General features: G+C 34.5%; 1 protein-coding gene across 1 annotated transcript in view; it reads left to right on the top strand.

Annotated features, from left to right (window-relative positions):
* C7 (complement C7) overlaps positions 1-20,294 on the top strand; it is a 45,199-nt gene that overhangs the window by 12,344 nt on the left and 12,561 nt on the right. Inside the window, exons 5-8 of the mRNA XM_074207917.1 lie at positions 1,440-1,527; positions 3,253-3,385; positions 4,650-4,838; positions 15,231-15,327. Of these exons, the coding sequence (XP_074064018.1) occupies positions 1,440-1,527; positions 3,253-3,385; positions 4,650-4,838; positions 15,231-15,327 (507 nt within the window). The remainder of the gene's footprint in view (positions 1-1,439; positions 1,528-3,252; positions 3,386-4,649; positions 4,839-15,230; positions 15,328-20,294) is intronic.

The raw sequence follows: 20,294 nt of genomic DNA, 5'->3' as shown, positions 1-20,294 counted from the left end.
ATGGAGATTTGTTGGCCTCTAAGATCCTTTCCAACTCAAAACTTATACTATGATCTTATGAGCTTGTCTAGTCATTTTCTGTTGCCATGCCTTTACATAAAATATTCTCCATGCCTGACTGTAAAGATTAGCTCTCATATTTTTTTTTGATGATTAAAATGCTTCATTTCCTTTTAGGCTCTGTCCAGGAGTCATCTCTATGAAGTTTTCTGTTTATAGCCACTTTTATTTATTTATTTTTTTGGTGGTAAAGAACTAGAAGCTAAGGAGGGGTGCTGCCAATGGCAGTTTTCTTCTCTTCTCAGCCTTTCCCCGTGAAATTCTTACATCTCTCTTGGGATTTCTCCTATGCCCTCATATCTCAATATTTATTTGTATATTTCTCTGATTTCCTCTCCTAAACTATTGATGGAGGATTTATGGAAGGAAATAGACAAGGATTACATATGATGAGGATACCATGAGTTTGAGTATGTGTTATTGGAGTTAATATCCATTTAGTCTTTTATAAATGCCATTATGGATATGCCAAAATATTGAAGTATCAATTACATAAAAACTGTGTCAAGAGCTGGGTTTGTTAATGATAAGGCATTAGATCCTGTTTCTACATTCTACCTTGATTAGTCATAGAATCACAGAATCTCAGTCTTGTAAGTGATGTCAGGGATTGTGGTACAGTTTATTTATTTTTAAAATTTAATAGATATTTTCCAATTTTAACAAAAAATTATTTTTTCTCTCATTGTTTCATGGAAAAGAAGAAAACAAAACCATTATAACAAATATACATAGTCAAGCAAAAAAAATTCTTATATTTGGCCATATCAAAAAAAATTGTCTCATTCTATTCCATAAGTTCATAGACTCTCTGTTAGGAGGTGGGTAGCTTGCTTCATCCTGAGTCCATTGTAGCTGATTAGAGTTCTTTTGTGCTTCAGAGTTATTTTCTTCACAAAATTGATGTTATAAATTGTTCTCCTGGTTTTCTTACTTAGCTCTTATCAGCTTATACCAGCCTTCCAAAGAGTTCTCTGAAAGCATCCTTTTCATCATTTGTTACAACCCAAGAATTCTCCATTGTATTCATATACCATGATTTGTTTTGTCTTTGGCAGCACCCCCTTAGCTTCTAGTTCTTTACCACCAAAAAAAAAATTAAATAAAATAGGCTATAAATATTTTTGTACATTTGAAACCTGATAGGATTATTCTAATAAATCTTCCATTACCTTCTCATTTAGCTGCTTGAAATATCAACATACTTACATTTTGGTATTATCTTGTTAGTTGTCATATTGGTATACACAATAAACATATTCCTTTAACACACACACACACACACACACACAATTCATCATCAGCATATACAATAATGTACAAAATCTTTAAAGTGCTACCTAAATAATGATAAAGACCTTTTGTGTTTTACTTTTCAGTTTGATAGAACCACATTGTTTTGATATGTCTGGAGTCTCCACAGCTTCCTGTCCATCACCACCTTCCTTAGAAAATGGATTTGTTCAAGTAGGTTTTCTGTGTTTTCTTTATATTCAAACTTTTTTTTTTATGTTTGGGCCAGGCTTTAGTTCATTGCACAGAATCATAGAATTTTTGAGTTGAAGAGGACCTTGGAGATCAGGCAGTTTAACCTCTTTTTTTCAGGTTAGAAAAATCAACATTCAGAGGTTTAAATAACTTGTCAATAGTCACAGAAATCTCCCATGAGTCCTAGTAGTGAAAGTTTACTATCCAACATAATCTTTTGAGCTAGAAGTTCAGCTCTTTCAGAGAAATAATCCACAAAAATTTATTAAGAATTGTTCCCTTTGAACCCTTTGCACTCCTCTCCTGTGTTTTGTTTCTTTAACTGATGTGACTTTTCTTTCTTATCAATTATCAAGAATTTATTAAGTTCCAATGTAATGAATGACACAGTGCTAAGCCCTAGAGTGAAGACAATCCCTGCCTTCAAGGAGCTCACAATCTAATACATAGTAAAGAGGATCAAAATTATCCTTCCCCATTTTCTTCCTTCTTCTCTTATTATCAATGTAGGCATATAAGAGGTCATGTCAAACCATAAAGTCTATGTCAGATTTGTAAAGATAGAAATATATATCCTTGGTACCAAGAATGAATATCCCCCAGGAACATGTCAACTAGGCAGTTCATTCTGGTGGGACTATCCCAAGGAAATCCATTGGACTTGTAGACATTTAGTGAATGAACTGTGAGTTACTTATAACTGAACTTTAGACATTTTGTTAGAATGGGAAAGGGAATGTGACTTATTGAATGGACATACTTCCTAGTTATTTGACAACATGGGAATTTGCCCTCCCTGCTTTTGATTCACATTAAACCAGAAGCTTCAATTTTTCAGGAAACTATTAATGAAAATTTAGTTTTTCTTGCTTCTCAACACATCCACAATGTTTCCAAAGTAAATATTACTCACATATTTAAATGGCACTATGATTGATGTAGGTATCAGGGCAGATACTAACCCATTTCCATCATTTTATTCTCTGATTCTTGTCCATGTTCTTTCATACATCTTACATTAAGAATGCTTGAGGTCTTCCTAAAGATCCTTTTTGGCATTTTTTTGAATACTAGTGTAGCATGTAGGTTACCTGATTGCTATCCCTCACTCACCATATCCCTAAATTCTAGTTGCAGAGGTATCTAACTGGCACAATGGATAGAATCCTGGGACTGGAATCAGGAAGATCTGCATACAAATGTTGTCTCATAAACTTTACAAAGTCCCTGTATGACCTTGGACAAGTTTTTAATGTCTCTGCCTCAGTTTCCTCAATTGTAAAACATGAGGATAATATTAACATCTACTATCCAGGATTATTGTGAGACTTAAATAATATCAGATTTGTAAAATGATTCACATCCAGTAGATAATAAATGCTTAGTCTTTTTCAGTCATTCCCTTCCCCCTTGCTACATGATGAATGACTCTTCAGATTGTACATTTTCTGGGTGATAATATTTATGCCAGTTCTTATACATTTGACTTTATTGAAAACCTGCTATAGTCAACTTGTATCTATCATGTATACATATAAACATGTAAACAATATATAAATATACATATATTATATATATATTATATACTTAATTTACCTATCTACAATATGCAGACAACCTATTTTTTTCCTTAAAAGTATGATTCTCTTCCCCTTCCTATTCTACCTCTTGCTTCATGATCTGACTTTTCTTCATTCTGTTCAGGATACAGGTCCATCATTTCCAGTTGGGAGAAGTGTGATTTATACATGCCAGGAAGGATATGCTCTTATTGGAGACCCTGTTGCCAAATGTGGAGAAGATTTAAGTTGGCTTTTTGGGGAAAAACATTGCCAGAGTATGTACTCTTAATTATAATGTACTATTTAATCCCAGAAGTTGCAGTTGGGACCCGTTGAGAAGAGTATGCTGGGGCACAAGGATGTTTATTCTCTGTCCTGACATCATTTATTTGGGAAATTTATTTGGTCCTAACCCAAGTTCAGAGATACCCAGAGAAATCCTCTTGAGGATATTCTGCATTGATAGGTAGTGGGGTAGGTAGAGTACTGAATTTTCAGTTAACCATATCTAAGTTTGACTCCTTTTAATAACTAACTGTTGAACCTAGGCAAGTCTCAGTTTCTTCATCTATAGAATAAGAATAATTATACCTTTATTTTATGTATATATATATATCTCCATATAATATACATTATATATTATAAGGACTGTTGAGAGGATTAACAGAGATAACATATATAATGTACTTTGCAAACCTTAAAGTATTATATAATTTAATTATTATTATTATTGTTATTTTTCAGTCCTTGGAGAATTCTTTAACTTAGAACAATATCTAGATCTCTATTTAGGGTTCCATCTCATCTATATTGCAGTACATAGTTGTTTCCCAAATTCAGATTAGCAAAATGGAAAGAAAACTTTGTGAGTTGATTAATGTGATTTGTAGAAAACCCTGGGCAGTGAAATGTATGAGATATTAGTTTTATTATGAAAATATACAAAAATAAAGCAAAATATTCCAAACTTTGGTTCAATGACATAGTGGTTCAGTAAAATTTTCTTAATTTTTTTATTATTCTTTTTCATGCTTTCTCTAGCTGTGTGTGTTTCCTCTCTTTCTACATGATACATTTTCACCTTGAGCATCTAGGCTAACAATGGTAAGCAGATCATAAGAGATAGAGACAGAAGAAAATGAAGACTTGACAGCCCTGTCGAATAAAACTGTTGAATGAAATTTCTAGAGAGTAGAGTAATGCAAATATATAAGAACATGGCATTAGGCAAAATCTCTGAGGGAGATCACTCAACTAGAGAGTTCCAGGTTTAGTTAATTTTGCTTTTAATTGTAGACTGACTTATAGGTCTCTGGGTCTCTGTATTCATCAGTCTTATTTAATTAAAATTTTCATTTTATTTCTGGAGAAAGAATATCTGACTTGGTCTTTCAGAAAGTTCTCAAGAGTGAGTTTCCTGATTCTACTCTTTTCTCCACTCACAAGCAAGAACAAATTAAAAATACTCATGCAACATAGGACTGTGAAAGTTTGGAAATTTAAGGACCCTTACATTTTGTAACTTTATGTTCTATTTAGAAATAGGCTGTGTCTTGCCTGCCTTGGAAAGAGGTCTCCAAAGTGATCCACAGAAACCTTTTTTTGAGGTGGGAGAGAAGGTGACCTTGACTTGTTCAGGGGGCATGATATTGGAAGGTCCATCTCTATTTTCATGTGGCTCCAATCTAAAGTGGTGGCCTGATATGAATTCCCATTGCAAATTAAGAGGTAAGTTGTTCTATGTTTTCAGTGATTCTAATCCAGCAATTTAATTAAATTCAACAAACTTATTCCTCTCTGTCCTCAAGAAACTAATGTGACCCAATAACTCGAAATCAGGAGTCCATTTTACCTATATATTTTGGTTCCTGTTCAAACTGCCTTAACTGTAGCCACATTTTTGTATAAAGTATTTTATTTTATTTTTTTCCAATTCCATGTAAAGATAGTTTTTAGCCTTTATTTTTTAAGTTCCAAATTTTTCTCTCTCTCACTGTCTAAGACTAAAAGTAATCTGATGTAGTTGTACATGTACAATCATGTTAAATATATTTCATAGTACAATCACGTTAAACATATTTCATAGTACAATCATGTTAAACATATTTTGCACTGCTTAAAGTAGAACCAATTTCCATCCAAAGCATTATAACATGATGCAGTTATATAGCAGAATTTTGAAGTCACTGGCAAGCAGAGCAACTTTGAAGGGATTAACAACTGTGCTTACAAATAAAAAATGATCATGGATGCTTTGAAAATTTCAGAGAAACAGAGGGCAATGAGATTTATGAAAGGAGAATTTCCCCCCATCCTTCCACTACATATAGGGTTCATATGGCAAATAATGTGAAAATACTATTTTTATTTTCCTAGTGCTTCTTATTTTGTTTGTTGACATTATTGAAATTGAAAATTAAATCACATATATATATATTTAAAACTTCAAAAGAGAATTTCAAGAAGGGAAAAGACAGTCTTTTTGAATAATGCTATTTTTGAAAGTAGCAAATAAGGAACCTAAGGTTTTGAATATTTAGCAGACTGAGCTCTTCTCTTTAGTGGGTTTCTCAGATGGGAAGGCACTTAGAAAAGCCAAACTATTTACCTCTACCTCCTCTATTTTACAGGTAAGGAAACTGAGGCCCAGATAGGTCAGAGATATCTATGAAAAGATGAATTGATCCAAAATAAACTCCAGGGGGTGGCTAGGTGGTGCAGTGGATAGAGCATTGGCCTTGGAGTCAGGAGTACCTGAGTTCAAATTCAGTTTCAGACACTTAATAATTATCTAGCTGTGTGGCCTTGGGCAAGCCACTTAACCCCATTTGCCTTGTAAAAACCTAAAAAAAAACAACCCCAAAACAAAATAAACACCATAGTCTTTTTTCCTTTGAAAACCTAAAATGAAATAAAATAGCATAGTTTTGCAGTTATTGGTATAAAAGAACCAAATTTGCATACTTTCCATATTCAACTAGCTTAAGAAGTATTTATCAAGTTTGAAGAAGGGGTCTTATTTTTACTCATGTTTACCTCTTGAAAACAAATAATTTATCTTTCCATTATTGCTTGATTCAATTTGAGGTAACATATAGGCTCTGGAGATTCAAAGACAAAAAATAAAACATCTTTGCTCTCAAGAAGCTTATATTTTGTGTTACAAGGGGCAACTTCACTAACTGATTTTTGTCATGTGGACTCAAGTTTTGTTTGGAAAAGGATGGATTGCAAAAAAACTATGTTTTATATGGATCTTGGCCATGAAATTATATCACCACAGAACTAGAGAGATAGGAGTGCTAGATTGTATCCTCTTCAGGACAAATTGTGATGTCCTCTTTAGTTTTCAAAGACAGTTATTAATGGAGAATAATTTTATTTTGCATATATACTGAAGCCAGAATAACCATGTGTTCATTTGGGATATTGAAAATAATGCACCTGGGTAATGATTTCTAAAAGGAAGAGAAACAATGTGACACTGATGAGGTCGCACTTTTGTTCTGAAAGAAGATTGCATATTAATTCGTCTTTCTAAAATGTCTGTTCTCATGCACATTGTAACTTTTTTTAAAAAATACTTTGGGATGTGATTTCTCCCACTCAGGGGAAATTATTTGGTAATGAAGATTTCAAACAAAAATATACTTTCAGAGTATATTTTTTGAGGAATCAAGATGATTGATTAATATTTTTTAAAACCAATTTAGCTAAAAATGATGAGATAGTCAATTTTCATTTAAACTTGTGCTTTATATAGTTTTGATAGATTAGCATCCTTGACTTAATTGGAAGAAATTTGAAAGAGCAGATTTTTAAAAATTATGATTTCTTAAATGGTACTACATTTTTTGGAAGTTCCAAAAAACTATTTCTAAATGATCCATGGCATCACTTTTTTTTGTTAGTTTTTGACAGGCAAGTCATATAAAAAAAAACAAAAGACTTTTTTCTTTTGTTTATTTTGAAATGAAATGATTAGCAATCAATAGCAACAACAAAACCACTCCTTAAGAAAGTCTTTGTAAATAATGTATACAGAAACATTACTCACATTCTATGACTTTTCAGAAAGAGAAAATCTTTTTTTAATTTATTGCCAATATTGACATTGACACTGCAAAGCTCATAACAGATTTATTTATTTGATTTTTTCTAGGTTATAAGTGATGAATTATTAGCTCATTGAATATTTAAATTTTGTCCAATTCTAAACTTTTGTGAATAAATATAAATTTGCAGTTAAAGATCTGGGAAATATCTCTGCTAATCATTTCATTTTCTTTTTTTCTCCTTGAGTTTCTTTAATTGAATGACCTGTATGCCTTAGTTGTAAAGTATTATTATTTTAAAAATAGTTTTATTTGTTATCTTTTACTTCATTATCACTTTCTTTCATGAATCCATTTCCATCCCTATAATAAAGCCATTCCTTGTAACAAAGAATTAAAAAGAAAAAGGACAACTAATTTGTGACTACCTAGTATTGAGGTTTCTTTTTCATTTGTTTTGAAAAATCTTATTTGTAAAGAGGAATGTGCTAAATGGCCCAAATATGAGCAAGCTTATAAGTTATCTTATCACTAGTCTTTATCAGATTGATTGCTATTGAAGATGCTATAGAAGTAATCTCAAACTTTCTTGGGATGTGAATAGTATTTCTGTATATATCAATTTACCAAAGACTCATTGAAAGAACAGTTTTGTTGTTGTTGTTGGTTGTTAGTTTAAACTTTTGCAATTTCATCTGTGTAAGAGACTTCCATTATGAAATTTTTTTCTGCTGATGCAGATCAGCAACATATCTGTAGGATGGTGAGTTGCCTAGGGCACAGATTCTTAAATGGCTTTCTTAGTCTTAAAACTATTATTATGTGTCAGTCAGGCAAGACCTGAACTGCATTAAAAGCCTGTATTCAAAGTCTGGTCTCTTTCTCAAGGTAGTTTTACGTAATTAGTAAACAAGAATTTATGAAACTCTTACTATTTGCCAGACACTGCTATGTGCTAATGATAAAAAAGGGCAGCTAAGTGAAGCTATAGATAGAACTTTGTGCTTGGAATCAGGAAGACCTGGGTTCAAACTCTGACTCAAATACATAAAAGCTTTATGACCATGGACAAGTCACTTAGTCTGCCTCACTATCCTCATGTTCAAAATGAGCTGGAGAAGAAATGAGAAAACAAATCTATTGATTTGGACATGACTGAAACAATAAAAAAATGAAGATAAAAATAAAGCCCTTGAATTCAAGAGGCTCAACTTTGATATGAGGAGATTACATGCAAATATCTATGTACACAAAAGATCTCTCTCTGACATAATCTTGAAAGGAAAGGTCTATTCTAGAAGCCAGATTTGAATTGGATCTGAAAAGAAACCAGAGAAACCAAGAAACAGATGCAAGGAGGGAAAACATTTGAGGCATGAGAGGCAGTCAGTGAAAAAGGCATAGGAGGTGGAGTATGGTGTGAAAGTCACAGCAAGGGGGTGGCTAGGTGTCATAGTGGATAAAGCACCGGCCCTGGAGTCAGGAGTACCTGGGTTCAAATTTGGTCTCAGACACTTAATAATTACTTGTGTGGCCTTGGGCAAGCCACTTAACCCCGTTTGCCTTGCAAAAACCAAAAGCCAAAAAACCAAAAAACAAACAAACAAACAAAAAAGAAAGTCACAGCAAGGAAACTGATGTGCCTGATCTTATGTCATAAAGTGTATTAGGCTAGAAAGCTTCTAGAAAGTGGTGGAGTTGTAAAAGATTTTAAAAGGTAAACAGAGTAGGTTATATTTAATTCTAGAGGTAATGGGAGCATTGAGTCTATTGAGTGGGTGGAGCAGCATGGTTAGAACTGCACTTGAGAAAGAATACTTCAGCAGATGAGTAAGTGATGCTTTGGCGAGCTAAGAGTGGAAAGAGACTCAAGACCAATCAGAAGTCTAGTACAATAGTCAAGGTATGAGGTGAATAGGATTTACATCAGAATGGGATATATGCAAGAGATGTTATTAAGGTAGAATCAAATATACTTGGCAAGTGATTTAATAGGGGTAATGAGAGAGAATGAGGAGTTGAATATGACATCTACATTTCAAGTCTGAGTGACTGAGAATTGAGTGATGCCTTAAATATTTGTAGAATTATTAAGAAAAAGGGGAAAGTTTAGATGTAGAAATAATGAGCTCTCTTTTGAACATGTTGACATATACTTTGAGATGTGACTTTAGTTCAGGAGAAGTTATGACTAGATAAAGAGATTTAACAATCATTTGCATAGATAATGGTAATTGAACCTGAGAACTGATGAGATCACCAAGTGATATAGTAAGAAGGGAAGAGAATATCCCCATGACAGAACTTTAGAGGACACTCATATTTAGTTAATGTCACCTAGATGAAAAACAAATAAAAGAAAACTTAGAAGTGGTCATAGGGATCTTAGAGAGTGTGAGGAATACCAGGAGAGAGCAGTGCAGAGATGTGTTAGAGCCGACATGAACTATCTCAAAAGGGCAATTGTTAAATCTTTAGTGTGAAAAGTTACACCTTGGAAGTTGGCAAGCTTCAAATCGAATCTTGATTTACTTTTTCAATAATTATCTGCCTAGATTTGATAAAGTGATAGGAAAAATGTTAATTTTCTCAGAAAAAAATCGAAGCGTGTGTCATGTAAATTTTTTTCCCCTAAGAGTTGGTTGTCAGCTATGTACTAGAATATCCATGGTCCGTGGCACAAAAAACTAAGATAGGGAGAGCATCCCAGGAAAGAGAATAATGAAATCTCAGTCTGTCAGAGACTGTAGAGGTCATGAAGGTTGAGGACTTAGAAATGCTATAAATTGGGAAATATTGGCATCATTAGGAACTTTGGGAAGAACAGTATCAGTTAAATGTGGTCAGAAGTAAGATTAGACAGAGTATAGAACTGAATGGTGAGTAAGTAGAAGATTTCTGAATCTAGAAGGCAATAAGAACCTAGAGACTTATTCAATCAGCAAACTCTTGTCCTGTTTGTTTGTTCTGAAAGAAAAATATGGTGATCAAGATTAACACTGGTTAATAATTTAGTTAATTTGTAAAATCTTATGGAGAAGGATGGTTGAAGATTTTGAGTTAATATCATCTCAGAAAACAGTTAAGAAAAAAATTTTGTTAGAAAAAGAAGTCTTGTTAAAAGACTAAGCCAGGGTGGCCAGGTGGCTCAGTGGATAAAGCACCAGCCCTGGAGTCAGGAGTACCTGGGTTCAAATCCGGTCTCAGACACTTAATAATTACCTGGCTGTGTGGCCTTGGGCAAGTCACTTAACCCCATTTGCTTTGCAAAAACCTAAAAACAAAAAGATCCTTAAGAGACTAAGCCAAAGCATCTCAGACACTTACTAGTTTTTGTAATCCTGGATTAAGTCACTTAATCCTATTTATCTCAGTTTCCTTATCTGTAAAATTTGATGGAGAAGGAAATGGCAAACTACTGCAGCATCCCCATATTGGATCTCAGAGTCAACTGTGGCAACTCAACAACAAATCATCCTTAGAGCATTTAGGCATGAAAATGGAAGGAGGACAACAAACAGATAAAAATAGAAAATACATGTTCAAATTATAACAGATTGTTCTATCAATGTCAATGGATCTATGATAATAATAGAAACAGGTAACAATTATATGCCCTTTAAGGTTTGCAAGCATGTACATCTTTTATCTTTTATTTGGTACTCACATAATCTTGTTTTTGTGAGATAACTGCTATTAATATATATATATATATATATATCCATTGTTCAGTTGTGGAGACCTTTCTCAGAGTCACACACAGTTAATAAGTTGGTGTCTGAGATTTCAACTCTGGTTTTCCCGACTTCAAGTTCAGAAATTTTTTTGATTGATATTTTGTTTTATTTTTCCAATTACATGTTATGAAAGTTTTCAACATTATCCACTTGCACATTTATGTTATACATTTTTCTAGACCTGTCCATTCTAACCCCCTTCCCCTCAGCAGTATACAGTCTACATGTGAAAGCTGTACTTGTTCATTTGTGTTTAACATGTTTACACATTAATCATTTTGTGTATGAGGAAATAGGACTAAGGGTTAAGAAAGAAAATCATAGGATGGAAAGGAAAAACAAGATAGAAGTTTTACAAAAGTGAACAGAGTATCCATTCAGATTCTGTTTTTTTAACTGGTTTTTATTTTGTTTTCTTCTGAATGTAGAAGGCGTTGTCCACAGCTGGCATCTCAGGCTTTTCCTAGATCTCTGAACTGCTGAGGGGAGCTGCATCTATTATAATTGGTCAACTCACAATGTTGTTAATATGTACAATGTTCTCCTGGTTCTGCTCCCTTCACTCAACATCAGTTCATGTAATTTTTTCCATGATTCTTTTCATGGTTTCTTATAGAACAATAGTACTCCATAACATTCATATACTATAACTTGTTCAGTCATTCCTCAATTGCCAAATCCAGAAACTTATTCACTATCCCACATTTCAGTGATATTTGGACTCTTTTTTTTTTATTAGGTTTTTGTAAGGCAAATGGGGTTAAGTGGTTTGCCCAATGCCACACAGCCAGGTAATTATTAAGTGTCTGAGGCTGGATTTGAACTCAGGTACTCCTGACTCCAGGGCCGATGCTCTATCCACTGTGCCACTTAGCTGCCCTGATATTTGGACTCTTAAAAATCATAGTTCTTATTGTGGTCCCTGAGGAGTTAGAAAGGTCATTAAAAAGATGGGAAGAGCAGGTGTGTATAATGCATATAGAAGGTTCATGAAAAATTGAAAGCAATGAGGGATCAATTCCCAAGATACTTGAAACACTTTCACTTTCAACTATTACCTTGGTTTTCAATCTTGAGACCCCCAGACTTAAATCTCTGTCTACAAGATACATCCCCTGAAGATATTGAGAGCTCCTCAAATTTCCTGTCCCAAGCCAAGGTATCTTTCTCCCTAAGCCTGGTGATTTTTTTAAGTCTTGGAGACTTTCTGTCAGTGGCCATTCAATAAGTTTTTCCAGGTAGAAACCTTGGTGCTATTGCTGGCTCTATCAGTTGTCACACCCTAACAATTCTTCCTTCAAAATATCTCTTGCACTTCTATATGCTTTCGTATGCTTGCAATGTCACCACTACCCCAGAATGGGACCTTGTTACCATTAGCTTGCAGCATTATAACCACCTCCTAAGAGATCTTTCTGCCTATACACATTCTTTTCTCTTATGCTACCAGAATAATCTGTCTTGAAAAGTTTTTCATGTTGTTTCCCTACTCAGAAATCTTCAGTGTTTTCATAATTTCCTGGCATTTTCGGGTCCCAGTAGACTGATGCCTTTATTATCATTCTAGTTATCTCATTTAATCCCTGCCATGACAGTTACATTCCAGTCAACCTGGATCATCCACATTTCCCCAACACCCCACACTTTCCTGTTATTGCTTACATTGTTTGCTATGCCTGCATTGTCCTCCCCCTTCTTCACCTATTAATTTCTTTACATCCTTTAAAAAAACTCAGTTCAAATGCTTCATCTTCCATAGTTTCCTCTTGTCACCTTTCCTTGACACATTGTTTTGTATATTTCTAATTTGTTTTTGATTATTATTCTTTTGTATTAAAGTTATCTAGACATAAATTTTACACCTTTACTACAAGTTTCATGAAGGCAGGAAGCATGTTTAAAAGAGCAAACCTAACCTTATATTTAAAGCCCATTAAAAAGTAAGACTTGATGACTACAAAATTCTGCTTTTGTCTTTGTATTTTTGTTTCTTAGTGCAAGAGCAGGTACTGGCTTGATTGTTTGCTAAATATGTCTTTCTCACATAATAATTACTTCACAATGTTTATTTGAATGAATATGATGAAAGACTATCTTGTAGTGAAAAGTCCTGTAAAACTCAGTTTTTACAACAGAAAGTTATTCACAGGATATTTGGTTTCACAAAGGTAATTTGGACCTGTACAAGACAATATTATGGTGGCTTTTTTAACCTGGCAAGCCATGGTCATGGGGAAGAATGAGGAAGATTGTGTTATCAATATTTTCATTTGCTGCAGAAATTATTCCCTGTGTCAGGAGGGTCTTGCTGGCATATAAAGTGTATTGTTAGGACAGTGAGGCAATGCTGTGGATAGAGCAACTAGATCTGTAGTCAGGAGGACCTGAGTTGAAAGAAGACCTCAGATTCTTATTAGCTGTGAGATACTGGACAAACCACTTAACTGATTGCTTACCAAAAACAAATAAAGTTTATTGTTATTAGAGCTTGAAATTCACAATTGTCCAACCATCTCCTTGTACAAATGAGGAAAATGGGGGCAGCTAGGTGGCATAGTGGATAGAGTATGGCCCTGGAATCTGGAGACCTGAATTCAAATTCACCTCAGACACTTAATAATTGCCTAGCTGTGTGATCTTGGGCAAGTCACTTAACCCTATTGCCTTAAGTAAATAAAATAAAATAATGAGGAAATGGAGACTCAGGAGGATTAGAATAATTGCTAGGAATTAAGTCTTATACATCATAGGATTAGAAATGGAAGGAACCTTAAAGTCTATCTAGTACAAATCTTGCATTTCATAAATGGGGAAACTGAGACAAAGAATGGTTAAATGAATTGTCTAAAGTCATGCACATAATAAGACAGACAGGTTTTGAACCCAAATCACCTTGGGACACATAATCTTTCTGGGTATGTTATTTTCCTGGTGAGTCTTTTGTGGTATCCCTGGACATGAGATATATGTAGTAGAATTTTTGTTTTTAGTTTTTTTGCAAGGCAAATGGGGTTAAGTGGTTTACCCAAGGCCACACAGCTACGTAATCATTAAGTGTCTGAGACTGGATTTGAACCCAGGTACTCCTGTCTCCAGGGCCGGTGTTTTATCCACTGTGCCACCTAGCCACCTCTATATGTAGTACAATTAATCAACCTACATTATTTCTGAATAATAAAACTCTTGTAAGAGCTGCTGGTGATCTCCTGAGTGTAACTGCCACATGCGCAGTATGTATCAGTGTGCTCAGTGGATGCAAATTCTTATGTGGAAGAGGTTGTGGAACCTGGGAATGTGCTGGACCCCAGTTACAAGTGATAAAGCATCTTGAGCAGCTTTAAAATGAGCTTCATAGTGCATAATTCCTTGCAGTTTCAGAATTTTTTTAATTTTATTTTTATTAAAGATATTATTTGAGTTTTACAATTTTCCCCCAATCTTTCTCCCCCCCCCCCACAGAAAGCACTCTGTCAGTCTTTACTTTGTTTCCATGTTGTACCTTGATCCAAATTGGGTGAGATGAGAGAGAAATCATATCCTTAAAGAGAAGAGAAGTCTAAGAGGTAACAAGATCAGACAATAAGCTATCTGCTTTTTTTTTTCTAAATTAAAGGGCATAGTCCTTGCACTTTGTTCAAACTCCACAGCTCCTTATCTGGATACAGATGGCACTCTCTTTTGCAGACAGCCCAAAATTGTTCCTGATTGTTGCACTGATGGAATGAGCAAGTCCTTCAAGGTTGAACATCGCTCCCATGTTGCTGTTAGGATGTACAGTGTTTTTTCTGGTTCTGCTCATCTCACTCAGCATCAGTTCATGCAAATCCCTCCAGGTTTCCCTGAAATCCCGTCCCTCCTGGTTTCTAATAGAACAATAGTGTTCCATGACATACATATACCACAGTTTGCTAAGCCATTCCCCAATTGAAGGACATTTACTTGATTTCCAATTCTTCGCCACCACAAACAGGGCTGCTATAAATATTTTTGTACAAGTAATGTTTTTACCCTTTTTCCTCATCTCTTCAGGGTATAGACCCAGTAGTAGTATTGCTGGGTCAAAGGGTATGCACATTTTTGTTGCCCTTTGGGCATAGTTCCAAATAGCTCTCCAGAAGGGTTGGATAAGTTCACAGCTCCACCAACAGTGTAATAGTGTCCCAGATTTCCCACATCCCTTCCAACAATGATCATTATCCTTCCTGGTCATACTGGCCAATCAGTTTCAGAATTTTTTAATCAAATAATTTTAACCCTTAAAATGATCACCTCTTGCATGAGTGTTTCCTTCCTAATACAGTGCCATCTCCTATATTGTTTCCCTTTAGAAGGTGGTGAGAAACCAATATTGACAGCCCAGTCATGTCAACCCTGGGAGAAGATGCAGGACTTTAAATGTGTTTGTAAAATGCCTTATGAATGTGGGTAAGTTGTGCCTCTGCTCATCTCAAATGTTTTGCTTAAGTCAGATGACATTGGGAAGACTTTCATCTCTCTCATGATAAGACAGATTTGCCTTCATGTTTCTAAGTTATCAGTTTTTGTTTGCATTGCAGTACAGTCAGTGTTCTGTCTAGAGTTTTCCTGGGTCACCAGAGCTGTGAGGCGACATTTAACCCTCAAGAAATCTGGTTAAAAGGAATATGACTGAGAAGCAACTGTCTAGACCCTTGCTTGGGAAAATGAAATAACATGATAAAATGGCCATCTGAGGAATTAGAGGTTTAAGGGATAATTAAAACTGCAGTTCCTGGGGTGGCTAGGTGGTGCAGTGGACAAAACACCGGCCCTGGAGTCAGGAGTACCTGGGTTCAAATCTGGTCTCAGACACTTAATAATTACCTAGCTGTGTGGCCTTGGGCAAGCCACTTAACCCCATCTGCCTTCCAAAAATAAAACAAAACAAAAAACCCTGCAGTTCCCTTGGGATGTAAACTCTCAAAGTAATAGTCAAAGAAAATTGAAAAAAGAGCATTTTTATTTTGTTTTTATGATTATTCTTTTAACATAAAATGCCACCCAGCTAGAAAACTTGAATTTATTTTATATAAAGTTGAAGAGTTAGATAGCTTTATATAGTGAAAAAATAATTAAATCCAATTCAATAAATATTTATTAAATTCTTGTTGTTGACAAGTTACTTTATAAAATGGTGGGGGGTGGGGTGGGGAGAGAGGTAAAGTTTTTAATTCAGTTTAATTTAGTTAATTTTAATTCACAAATAATGAAATATAAGCAAAGCTATAACAATTACATAGGAGAGGTACAAAGAATCATTTGAGATAACATTTACAATAGTGCTTATAAATTGCTTTACGTGGATATTAGCTCTGTGACATAGGAGGCAACTGAGTCTGAAAAGGATGGGTGACATGTACAGTGTCACACAGCTAATAAATGTTAGAGATAGATTGAAACTCAAGTCTTTCTTACTTCAAGTCCAGTGCTTTGTCCATTATTCTATGCTATCTTTTTGAGTAATAAGAATAACTAGCATTTATATAAGGTTTGCAAAGTACTTTGCATTTATTATATCAATTTGATCCTAAAATGACCTTTGTAAGGTAGGTGTTTATTATTCCCAGTTTACAGATGAGGAAACTGAATGTGAGAGACTAAGTGACTTGACTGGGGCACATGGGTAGAAAGGATCTAAAGTAGGGATTGAAGACAAATCCAGGACTCTATCCACCATAGCACTGGCTGCTTCAAGAAAAGTCTATTTCTGAAAGGGAAGTTTTCATGGAGGAGGAGGCATGTTTGATGGGTCTGAAACAAAGGTTAGAATCTTATCAAGTGATAAGATTGTAGATGTTGGAAAATATATTTGAAGTATTGGGTTAAAAGGGGAAGCACCATAGGATCAAAGACCCAAAAGTGGAAGAGAACAGGACAGAATTATTGAACAGTGTGTTATTTCAATTGGAATATAGTGTATGTGAGAATTAGGATAAAAGGCTAGAAGGGTAGGCTGGAATCATATTGTAGGGCCTAGGCAACTAGGTTAAGGAACAAGAACTTTATTTGCAGTGGAGTCACTATTGAGACTTTTGGACAAGGATGATCCAAGGTGCTATATGGTGCTATATATTTTATACTTTATACTCTTATATACTTTATACTCCTCAATTTTTCAGTTCTTCCAGGAGTGACCAGGTTTTGGCAACAGAATCATGTTAACCAAAGTCACAAGAAACATTTTGGTAAATAGAATGCCAATTTATTAATTTATAAGAAGAAATATATTTGTCAGATATCTAGGACAATGCATTGTCCATAGTATGGACTCAATTCAAATGTGCTAAATGGACTTGAAAAATGATCCTCATAATTATGTTAAACGAATGGTACCTTTTCTTTCCAGTAAAGAAATTCACTTAGTAACAATTGACTGCTGAAATTTTTATGCCACTTTAATGTTTACAAAACACTTTAAATGCATTTATCCTATTTGATTATCTTTATAACAACCCATGAGACATGTATGAAAACAAATTATCTTTGTTTTCTAGCTGAAGAAACCAAGTCTCAGAGAATAAAAAGACTTGCCCACAGCCAACCAGCTTATAAGTAATATAGTTAGACCTTGAATTTAGAATAACTGAATCTAAATTCATTTTACTACAGCTACTTGAGAAACTGAATTAAGATCATAGAGTTGCTTAGCAATCATAGAACTACAGTGAATGTCACTGAATCATCTTAAAGAACATTTTCTGGGGTAGTCTGGTGAGCTACCTTTATCTATTTAAGGATTCTACCAGCTATTTATGCTGTATGGTCAGGGCAACATGTCTTTAGCAACTTCTTTGCAATGTCCATTCAGATAAAATTTGATTAGGACACTAAAATGCCCTGACATAATGGAAATTTATCTAAGAGAGTATATGATATAATTAAATAGACAGATTGCATGTATTTTATATCTATATACAGTGATTACATGACTTTATGGACAGGAAGTAATGAATAGACAATTTTAGATGAAACACCCTCTCTTCCTCCCCCCCCCCCCCACCTTGTTGGGGAAATGTAAGACTTGGAAAAGGAGGACTCATTATTTTTAGCTACTGATGAATATCTCCATCTTTTTGGAAAGATCTGGTATATAAAAAAAGAGTCACTTTTAAAAACAGTTCACATTTTTATAAGGATTTGTAAAATTAAAGCACTTTTCTCTAATTCTTTAGGTAACTAGTACAAGAATTTTTAAACTTTGATTTTAAAACTGGTATCATAGAGGGAAAGGCATTCTCCCAATCCAGTAACAAGTATGTATCAGGAATAACAATCAAACCTAGGCTTTCTTATGGCCAATTGACCCATACCAGACTACCTCTTAGTGTCAATGACTTGCATCTGTTCAAACTGCCTAGTGTCCATAGGATCCAGAAACAAACAAAACTGATAGGGGGTGTAGACAGATATAATTGTTTAATATGTTCATTGTTTTTAAAAAGGGCAGCTAGATGGTACAGTGGATAGAGCACTGAGCTTGGAATTAGGAAGATTTATCATCATGAGTTCAAGTCTTGTTTCAGAAAGTTATTAGCTGTGTGACCTTGGGAAGTCACTTAACTCTGTTTGCCTTAGTTTCCTTATCTGTAAAATGAGTTGGGGAAGAAAATGACAAACTACTCAGGCATTTCTATCATGAAAATCCTGAAAGGGGTCATGAAGAATGACTGAAAAACTACTGAACAATAGCAAATGTATTTATAAAAATAGGTATTGGACTGGATGGTGTCTAGTTTCTTCTTTCAGGTTGCTTTAAATCCTGTGATACTAAGTGATTGAAATAACTGGACTTGATAGTTATTTTGGTCTCTAATAATTGAAATTCAATTATTGCTTGATTACTTGGCATTATGAGTTGATCACATTGATGATGGAAAATATAAAGCCAACTTCAAATAGTTGATTTTTTGATGCTATATACAGAAGACTTTGTCTCCTGAGAAGATCCCATGGTTGGGGACTGAATCTGTGATTTCATTGACAGAAGGAAACACCCTCTTACCAGTTTGGGTCACTACCTTTTCTGTAACTGGAGAGTTTCCTAGAGTACTGGGCATCGATAGACAATTTAGTGGACTTGGAACCAAGAAGATTGGAGTTTGAACTCTGCCACAAATGCTTATTAGCTATTGTGACCCTGAAGAAGACACAATTGTTCTTATTTTTAGTTTCCTCATCTGCAAAATAAGGCACTTACTTTATAGGATGTGGGAGAATCAAATGTTACAAAAGCACTATATGAATTTAGTTATGTCCAATATTATTATTAGGTAAATTGGTTAGGGGTCGCAAGTCAGTATATTTCAGAGGCAGGATTTGAATTTTGGTTCAAATTTTTGGTTCAATATGCCACAATGCCTATCCTGTATTGGGAAGAACATGGTTTAATATAATTAAGTGGTATGGCAATCTTTAATGTATGACAAAAAAGTATATCAATTTCAACTTTATTTGGCATTAATCATGACTTGCTTTGATTGATTTTACTTCTTACTACCTCTCCCTCTTCCCAATTCATTTAGATTATCTGCAACCTTTTATTTATAGAAACCATGTGAGTTTTCATATAATTTTAAAATGATACTCAGATGCTGATAACTAAGCAGCTTTGCAAAATCCCAGTCTTTTCAGCAGAGCTGAGTAGTTCTATTTAATATGTTTAATAAACAGATTAAAGGTTAGATACTAAGACTTGTTTCCATCATTCAAAGAACTCCAAGTGAATTTAGCTTCCAGATGAAAAAGAAAGTATTTGAGCTAAATTGAAGCACATACAAACCATGAATTTAGTCTCTTTCCATATCCTTAGGTGTGAAAAGTGCTTTAGAAACTGCAGTTTCATGAATAAATTGAGTATTTCTATAGCCCTATCTGAAACACCTTATATATCAGGCTCTGTCAGCGAATTAGATGAAATAAATGAATGTTTCATAAATTTTCATAAATTCACATAAATGAAAATTTTCAGAAGACCTTTAAAGTATACAAGCTATTGTGTGTGTCCCTGAATTCTTTAATGATGAATCTTGTACTTTTATATTTTCATATTGGCTTACGGTCATCCTTCTTATATAGATTACTATGCTATACTATAATAGAGAGTCACTCACAGAGGATCTAAGGAGGTATCCAGGGCTGCTTGCTCCTACACTGAAGGGTCCTAGCCTGCTTTATTTTTATTTGGTTATTGTCAGGTCTTGGAAATTTATTTTTTTGTTATTATTTGCTGCCCACATACCTACTTCTGAGAGCTGCTTCTGTAATCCCAGTATTCCTCCCTCCCCCAATTTTGATTCAAATTTTCTGTGTACCAGTACCTTTAAGAGCTGTACTTAAATAAAACAAATTGTGATTAAAGCATGAATAAATGTTTT

This window comes from Macrotis lagotis, chromosome X, assembly GCF_037893015.1.
Source record: "Macrotis lagotis isolate mMagLag1 chromosome X, bilby.v1.9.chrom.fasta, whole genome shotgun sequence".
Lineage (NCBI taxonomy): Eukaryota > Metazoa > Chordata > Mammalia > Peramelemorphia > Peramelidae > Macrotis > Macrotis lagotis.
Note: the sequence above shows the minus strand (reverse complement) of the source record. Positions and strands in the feature narration are given on the sequence as shown.